Raw genomic sequence first — 9,483 nt, 5'->3', positions numbered from 1 at the left:
TATAGTAATTTTTTTTACTATGGTTTTATTTCCCATATAATGTTTCTTTCTTCAGTAAGAAAAAAGCCTTATAAAAATTCCTCCGCCTCCTATAATAAAAACCAGTGTGTATTAATGTCCTGACTAGTGTATAAATATTAACAAATTTTCAAAGTATTTTAGTACATGTGGTAATTTCACTTAGTATATCTGCCAAATTCTGCTTGCACAATGTTAATTAGATGACATATAATTAGAAGATGGGGTTACTGGGTTTGCTTTAAAGGAAAATAGTTACTACAGGGTAATCTTTTTCCCTTTCAAATCACTGAAATCCAAATCTGATTGTGTAATTGTAACCTCTCTCATATAATGATAACTTCTCTTCCATTTTTGTGCCTCTTATACCTTTCTTCTGTCACCACACTATGGCAAGATGTATACATCTACTCTTAACAAAGGAGTTCATTCAGAAATTTCCCAAGTGAAGACATCTCCTTTATGGGAAAACCACTGAGTCTATTCCTCACTATCTGGATAAACCACAACTTCTGGAGTATTTTTAAACCTACTTTATATGATGGCACTGCCATTTTAGTGTAAGTACTGCAAAGACACATGGGAGTCCAGAACAAATATGATTTGATCCTCCTCTGTGGGGCAGTACACCTGGTGCGAAGGAAAGAAAGGAGGTTTAAAGTTCATTCTTCCACTCTTTGTAATCTGGTGCTGCTCTGCGCAAAGCTAATATTCCTGGAGCATGTCAGAACAGCCAAATAGCTGCCCTAATGCAAGTCATCCATGACCAGAACCAAGATGCCAAAACAAGGATCAAATACATAAGGACAAATTTACCTACTAGTCCCCTTTCCTGTGACCATGCCTCCTCTCTCTGCTATACAGCAACATACTGTACCTCATAAGTACCTACAAAATAAGTGAAGGGAGACAAGGGCTAGGGAAAGACATTAAAAAATCCTGATCCTGAATTGATTCAATCTTTGCAGATTAGTCTAACCTGCAGAGCTTGAACTGATTTGCAAGTGGACGCACATCCACATTTCATTCTGGAAATGCAGGCACATGCTTGCAGTGGCTCAGGCCAGAAGCCTGGGAGCACTAGAGCGGCCAGCCCTTTGCATCCACAGGGAAGCTGAGCTGAGGGTGGCATGGTGTGGCTGGGAGGCCTGAGTATAATTGTGGAGGGGTTTAAATCCCCACCTTGGCCTGCAGGGTTCAGTGGGTGGGGGAACTGGGAGCCTGGCTAGATGGGGACATGACCAGACCTCAGTGGCAGGAGAGAAGGAGAGGGGTAGAGAGCCCTGCCCACAGCAGCGGCTCCATGACAGCTGAGAGAAATCTGGGCAATGGGGCAATGCCTGGACACATAAGCTACTGCGGTGCCTCTGAGACATCCTGGGTGCCCGCTGCCTGGCCAGCCACCACCCATGCATGCCACGCCAGGCCAGGCTGTGCTTGCTAACAAGCCACTGGGGAGGGCCCTGCCCCCATGGCTCAGCCTGGCCACATTGTGGCTGCCTTGGTCAGGGCTGAGCGGGGCTGGGCTGGGCTGGGCTGGGGTGGGCTGTGGGGGCAGGACCCTCCCCAGCAGCTGCAGCTCAGTGACAGCCTCTCCCCATGCACAGGCTGGGCACTGCTGCACAGAGCCCCCCTTCCTGCCGTACAGGGGAGAGGAGGTAGTGGGGGGGAAGAATCCCCCTTTGGAGCCAGGCAGTGCTGCACAGAGACCCCCCTCCCCACCCTGCTGCGGTCCCCGGTGGAGGGGGGGAATTAACCCCCACCCTGCCCCTTTAACCTTAATGGGGCCATGCCAGGACAGCTGTGGTCCCTGCTGGTGGGACAGGGAAGTGGGGGTGGAATAAACCCCCTCCTCTCATATTTTCAGCAATGGGGGCATAGCCAGATGCCATCCCGGCATGGCCCTATCAAAGCAAAGGGGGCAGGGTGGGGGTTAATTTCTCCCTCCTTCCCTTCTGCCCCCCAGGACCACAGCTAGGGTTTGCTAGCCCCGGCCCCCGCAGCTCACTTGCAGACAGGCAAACCCTGGCTGTGGTGGAGGGGATGGAGGGATGAATGAATCCCCTCCCTGTCCACTTTGCTTAATGGGGCAATGCCCAGATGCATCTGGCCACACGCTTGCCCCTGCTCAGGCTAAAGAGCAGAGGGGCAGGTCCAGCTCTGCTCTCTGGAACAGACCACAGCTCAGCCCAGAACTCAGGAGCATGCTGGAGAACTCTGGTTTAACTTAAAAGAGGAAGGGGTCAGGAACAGAAACTGCATAAACTGGTGTGACCCAAATCAGTTAAGTCTGATACTACATTCAATCACGTTCATCTTAAAACCAGTTTTAGCTATTTTGAAACTGGTTTATGTGCGCTGAACATATGTTCTGTTGCCAGTTTCTGATCACTTAAACAGCTTTATATGTAACTTCTTGTCTCGAGCCTAGGAGAAAGGCTCCTATCCTGGCTTTGCATACATAGCACCTTCATGAGTAATTTGTATTTCAGCTCCTGTACAGAATATTTAAGGCTTCCGTAAAAGAAGATTGCTAAAGTATGCACAAATTGTTGTTGCCCCAGGGCAATGCTAGCATTCTGGAAACCATAACCATAATTCTTCAACCTCCTCAATTGGATCATGTCTTTTTTAATTCCAGCTAGGGAACCACCCATGTGTTTGCCTTTTGCTCATTTCCTTTCTAGAAAGTACCTGCTAAAAAGTAATATATCTTAACAAGCACATTTCATCCATTGACCAGTTTAATGGCATGCCTCAAGAAAGACAAAAATGTGGTTCTGATTTTCGGAATGCAGACATCCTGGTGGAACTATGCCCACGGATAACTTGTAATATCTTGCGAGTGCTAATGCTACTTGCATATGACATGAGAAGAAAAGCTGCAATATTTCTATTGTTCAGAGCAATGCTATTAATACGGCTAACTACTGGGATGAGATTTGCATGTGGTTTTTAATTTATTTTGGATATACTCAGAAAAAACATTTTGATATTCTCAGAAAGGTCAGAGTAAGAAATGAATCAAAAAGAGAATTTTGCATATCAAGTAGCAAGTCATTCTACCACCATTCTGATGTTTCATAGTTAATCAGTGGATTGTTTCAAAACTCTAGAAAGTGAGCAGGGCAGACTATCAGATAGACTCCCTAACTCAGGGGCCGGCAAAATCTAGCCCGCCAGGCAATTTCACTTGGCCTCCAGGTGCCCACCAACTAATTGTACCCTGCCCAGCCTGCTCACTTCACTTCCACCCTTGTGCACAGAAGGGGCCTGGCCTAGCCACTGCTGCAGCCACCAGGGAACCTGCTTCGCTTCACCTGCATCCAGCAGCTCCTCCTTGTCTCCCTGCTAGAGGGCTCGCTCTGGGCAGCAGGTAGGGAAGCAACAGGGGCAGGGGGAGCTGCAGCTGGGCAGGAGTGTGGGGTTGGGGGAGTGCAGAGCCTGTGCCCAGGGGGGCAGCAGGAGTGTGGAGCTTGGGTGGGCAGGGTGTGGGTGTGAGGGAGGGTGGGGGCAGTGTGGGGACCCCTCCCATGCACCCCTTAATGGCGCATAGCCCCTGCTGCCAGTAGCAGCAGCAGCAGCAGGCACTTGTGGCGTGGGCAGGTGCTGCCACACGGCAGCATGTGGCTCTGGTTAGCGCTGTACGTGATAGCAAGGAGGACCCTATACCAGGACTCTGCCAGGCTCCCCTCCATTTCTGAATTGCAAGGGGTGGGGAAGGCAGCTGGCTCCACTGAGTGGAGCTTCCACTGAGGGTGCATGAGTGCCATGGGGAGCCCTGTGCAACTGAGGCAAGCCAGCCTGGCTGTGCTCTTTGCTGCCATATGCAGTTCCCAGAAATGGATGGTGCCATGCGCTGCGGGGCGGCACAGGCCATGAGCGCACCTGGGAAGAGTGGCAGGGTGGGGGAGGGTCTTCACACTCACCCCAACCTTCCCTCACACCCCACAAATCCTATACAGCCATACTCTGCCCCCACAACCACCCCTCACATGTACATCTTCCCAACATACCCTATGCCCCCACACAGTCACACCCCCTCACAACTCCCACACCCCACCATACACCCCCCCAACCATACCCCGCACAAAACATAAAAGAGTAAGACTTTATTCTTGAGTAATTATGCAATCATCTCTATAAACACTATATAAACACAAATCACGACAAAAATATTTTTTGTAATAAAATTGAAATATGTTATAGTAGGTGTGTGACTTTTAGTATATGATTTGGTTTTTTTTTCTGGTTCCAAGATAGTAACCTTCCCCTCCCAAAAGCAGAACTACTGGGAGCAAGAAGAGAGACATCTGGGGCACAGAACAGGGGCTGGGGGGGGTGGGCAGGACTTTCTGTCTCAAGATGGTGACCAGGGGGCAGAGCTCCTGTCAAGGGGGAGGGCTACCCTTGCAGCCCTTGACAGCTCACCAAATCTCATTAAGTGGCCCTCCAGCTAAAATAATTGCCTACCTCTGCCCTAACTTCTTCCATGCCAAAGACTGATTAACTTGGGGGTGGGCAAAATACGGCCCGTGGGCCAGATCTGGCCTGCCATGCAATTCCATCCAGGCTCCGTGCACCCACCAATTAATTGTACCTCACTCAGCCTGCACGCACTGCTCCCACCCTGGTGTGTGAAGGGGCCTGGCCCAGCCAGCATGCAGTTTCCTTGAAGGGCTGCTCCTGCCGCTGCTGCAGCCACCAAGGGATCTGCTCAGCCTCCAGCAGCTCCCCTTGTCTCCCTGCTGCAGCACTCACTCTGGGGAGCAGGTAGGGAAGCGGTGGGGTGGATGGAAAGTTGCAGCTGGGTGGGGCCAGGGTGCATGGAGCTTGGGTAGGCAGGGTGTGGGTCTGAGGGAGAGTTGAGGACTGCGCCCCCACCCCGTGGTCCACAGTGAGGGACATAAAAATGATTCATGTAGGATAACTAGGCGGACTGGGTTAATTACAACAACAATGCTTTCAGTAACTGCAATTTCAGGGCTTTTTGTAAATTATTTACAATTGACGTGACATACGCCAAGTCTGTGTGGAGCACAGGGAACTGTGAGTTTAAAATGAGGGGCAATTAAAAGATATGCCTGCCAATAAAAATCAAGGGAGGATACAGAGAAATAATAGAGTCTAAGGCAGCAAGGATCTTACCTAAATGATTCTCTGACAGGACTTCATGCTAGAGATATCATACATGGCAACTTTCAAGTTGATTTCCCCCCATATTTATCTTTACACTCAGTTTGATGCTATATATTTTACAAGTCAGAAAAATGAGAAAAGTTTCTTAAGTCATTTCACTTACCGAGAAGAAAGGCTTGGCTTGCCACTTTTGCTACAGCTGGTGTAAATTCCTGGACCATCATCAAAGAAACTTCCAAGTGCCAGTTTCTGCCTGATAGATTCTCTCTCATTTTTCTGAGCCTAAGATGCAGGAGAACAAGAACGTATTATTGTATCAGTCACAATGAAGTTAATTTTTTTACCTGACTCAAACACAAAATTAACTTTGCTCATATTGTGTATAAATGTTAAACCCATCACCATGCTCTTCTGGTACACTCAAAACATAGATGCTGAAGTCTCAAAATGAGAACTCTGGTTTCAGTTGCTTCTGCTGTACCATCTATTATTTATCTCAGACTTCTGGGCCTCAGGCATGCCCTGCCCATTCAGCCTGAAAACTGCCTTCATACTGGTTGCCAACACAATATCCAGGGACAAGACTAGATCATTTTTAATTTGGCTCAACTTAAATATGGTTTTGTTTTTGCAAAGAAAGCCAAAGCAGAAATAGGCCTAATCTGCCTTCCAGTTCTCACCAAAGAGTCCTTCATATCAGTCAGCCTAGAATTAAACAAAACTCCTTACTGCAGCTGGAGAGACGTATCTAGATTAGGGATGCTCAGCTTCTAAGTGGCTGCAGGCTGCATGCCCACAGGGTGCACCAGTGGGCCACATGTCACACAAGCCATGGGTACCCAGGCTTCATGGTGCCGGGATGCCCTGCTTTGCTGAACCACATAGCTGTGGGCACCCCTCTTCCATCTAGGGCACCCCTCACTACTGCATCACATACCCCCCTCCTCTACTGCACAGGCGTTATTACATTCCCCGCTGCACCAGACTTACCCTCAGCTTCCCCTGGGGAGCTGGGGCAGGAAGCAGCATCTGGGGGAGAGAATGGGGTGGGGAGGGGGGAGAGTGCAGAAAATATGGCTACTCTTGCAGCCAGAGCTATGCAGAAAGGTAGCACCTGCGTGAGAGCCCAGGGGATAACAACTTACCACCTCACAGGCAGCCTATGGGCTGCAGTTGGACAGTCCAGTCTAGATAAATATTTATAGCAAAACAGTTTACTAAGCAACAACATTCCTGCTTGAAAGTTTCTTTCTTTTGTAAAATTAAGACATTGAGAAAAACATCTCTTACGGAGGCTGCTTGCATCATACTACCAACCCTTACTAGAATTTGGACTTTATTTCTAACTTGATCCATTTTTAACCATCACAACTCTGACTTTAAGGAGAGACTTAGGAGTCTCATGTTTTGCAAGGCAGATCCTCAGGTGGTGCCACTATCCACCGACTCCACTTAACATATGCAAATATAGCCAATAATAATGATGGTGTTGATAATGATAAACTCTCTTACTATAAATGAATAAGTCTAAAACAATGGCTACAGAAGGGTACAAATAACCCCCATACATGTAACCAGACAAGTCTAAGTTTCACAGTCAATTTTTCTGCTTATATTTTCTTATGCAATTATTTTTTTTTACTGCTATGAACAATGTATTGATGAGATAAAGAATGGCTAGAAGTGTGTGTGCACACACCATCTTCTATACAAGTTGCATTAAAAAAATTATGGCTACAAATTGATTTTTAAAAATAATCACCAATCAATGACTTTGGACCTGATTTTATATTGCAATAGCATGAATGAAAACTATATATCTATATTCAATATTAATATAATAGTGCATTAGAGGGCTATAATGGTTGTGTGTCAGCAGTGAAAGCAAATAAATCATGACCTCAGCCTTGGATTTTTAATGTTACATTATTATATTATCCATTATACTATCAGATCCTTACTAGATTTGAGTCTTAATTTGGAACTGGATCCATCTTATTGATCTTCACAATAAGGCTAAATATATTACAGGAAGACCTGGTAGCACTAACTACAACTAAGATTGCATACCATTTTCAAATATAATTCACCATTTTCAGATTCTTAATAAGTGTTTAGTAATTTCAGAGAATCTGCTTAAGGAATGATAGCAGTTGTATCAATATTAATATCTTTTTCTTCTTTGTTATTTTACTTACAATGTCTCACTGGAATCATGAAAAATCAGATTCAAGCTGTACAAGAAACAGACTTGGAGATGGAGTCTTTCTGTGATGGATAGACAACCCCCCCTAAATCTTCTACATAATTATAAAGATATACATCTTGAGAACATCTTTCTGCAGCCTTCAGTAGTTACTAGTGGGCTACATCCTGCCACTGATTTTTATGTCCAGCTCTTACGTTATTTCTGTGGGAGTTCCATTTAATAAAGGATGGCCAGATATGGCCTACTACACTTTTTCCAACACAGAACTGTGCAGTCCTTTTGATTTCTAATTGTAGCAACATAACAGCAGAAAGAACTTATGGAGAAAGAGTACTAGAAAAAAAAAATCTGAATGTAAATACTTAAAGATGTCAACGTAAATTGAACTTCAAAACCTGCATCTAGTGAAGCAAATAAAAACTTTTAAGGCAAAGGACTTTATTTTTAAAACTTAATATTATCTTATTATATTTTACCACCTGTAAGTGAAAGGTCAATAATTCCAGACTGTACAAATAAATACAAGTTGCGGTGGCTCTAATAAACAACACAAAACATGTTCAGCTAGGCAACTAAATAGTTTGTTTCATATAACACATATATGATAGAATATGAAAAACAGCCACCTTCAATTCTTTGGTTGTTTATCTCACTGTTTGTAGCTGACGCCACATTGTCTGCTTTGAAGTAATTGCATTAATCCCTTAGCTTCAGTGAAACCTAGTGTCTCGTAATTTCTGGTAGCATCATTAGTAGCACTCAGCAAATATAACTGTATTCTGGTCTGTATAGTGCAATTAGCTCAGTAAGTTCTACAGTAACATACTGACTTTGATTTATCTATTATATAGCATTTCTGTCTAAAACATGCAGAAGTAACAATGCAGCACCCCCCCCCCCACCCAAAAAAAAAAAATCAATAACTGTTAAAATCACATTTACTCAACTTAAGAAACTGGTATATTGGTTTTCAGTACACCAGCAGTGTGGGTAACATAAAACTAACTCCAAATGACTCCTTTGGACTTTTTGTGCAATCTATTACATATTGATGATGCTTTCAAGCCTTAATTTGTAACAACTAGGTTTTCTAAACTCCTAACAATGTCAGTTTGAAGAGCAAATCAAGATACGATGAAGGTATTTACTATAAAGGAATGCAATATTCTGTATGCTATTAAAAACCTTAATACAACAAACAGAGGCAAGTTCAGGCAGCAATAAAAATAAAAAGGATAACGAGGCTGCGTCACTACTTACCTGTCTTTGGTGCACCCTCCAATAAGAACTTTAGATCAACTAGGTCATGCTTCAATTCAAGCAGCCAGGACATCCAAGATCCCAGGGAATACTAATACCTAGGCTAGGTCTGGACTGAAAAGCTCTTTGGTGGGCCAGACCGGGGGGGGGGTGGGGACGGGATGGGACGGACAGCCACCGCAACAGTGGCAGTGGGGCAAGCAGTTTGTGGCCAAGTGGCTGCTTGCTGTGATGGAGGTGGTGAACTGAGCAGCTGCAAGGCAAGTAGGGCTGTGGCACAGCCCTTGCTCGCCCCTCTGCTGCTGAGTGCCACGTCCACTGGGGCCCTCGACTCTGTGGCAGACCCTGCTCACTGCTAGCCACAGCCCAATATTCCACGGCGCACTGGGTCAGGCACAGCAGCTAGATCTGGCCCACTGGCCACATGTTTGACACTTCTGCTCCACAGTAGTTGTAAAACATCATTAGGTCAGGTCTGTGGAATGCTTTGAAGATGAAAAGCACTAGATGGATAAGTGTCACATGAAAGGTAGCTATAATTAGCAGTCAAATACTCAGATGAAAGAGGCCAATAAAAACTATACCACAGCATAGGTTGATAGTGTGTTTAGCGTGGGGTGTACACAACACAAAATTCAGTAAGTTAATGTAGAAACAGACATAGCGAGGGGGGCAAAGATGCCAATAGATTACCTAGTGGTGAGCACTCTAATAACTATGGATGGTTTCAGTAAGTAATTTTGCAGTAAGGACGGTTGAGGGAAACTTTCATATTACAAAGAAACTATGCATGCATGTTCTTCCTTCAGACTATACAATCTTAGCACAGTAATTAATAATACAACCCCCCCCCCCCC

At 45.2% G+C, this 9,483-nt stretch overlaps 1 protein-coding gene across 3 annotated transcripts in view; it reads right to left on the bottom strand.

Annotated features, from left to right (window-relative positions):
• Positions 1–9,483, bottom strand: part of LOC109287932 (schwannomin-interacting protein 1) — a 135,703-nt gene that overhangs the window by 35,072 nt on the left and 91,148 nt on the right. For all 3 annotated transcript variants that reach the window (XM_019503219.1, XM_019503220.1, XM_019503217.1), the window contains exon 2: positions 5,321–5,439. In XM_019503219.1, the coding sequence (XP_019358764.1) occupies positions 5,321–5,439 (119 nt within the window). The remainder of the gene's footprint in view (positions 1–5,320; positions 5,440–9,483) is intronic.

The sequence above is a fragment of the Gavialis gangeticus genome, unplaced genomic scaffold (assembly GCF_001723915.1).
Source record: "Gavialis gangeticus isolate Ggan-Ray unplaced genomic scaffold, GavGan_comp1, whole genome shotgun sequence".
NCBI classification, from domain to species: Eukaryota; Metazoa; Chordata; order Crocodylia; family Gavialidae; genus Gavialis; species Gavialis gangeticus.
The sequence above is the reverse complement of the archived record's forward strand: the minus strand, read 5'-3'. Positions and strand labels throughout refer to the sequence as shown.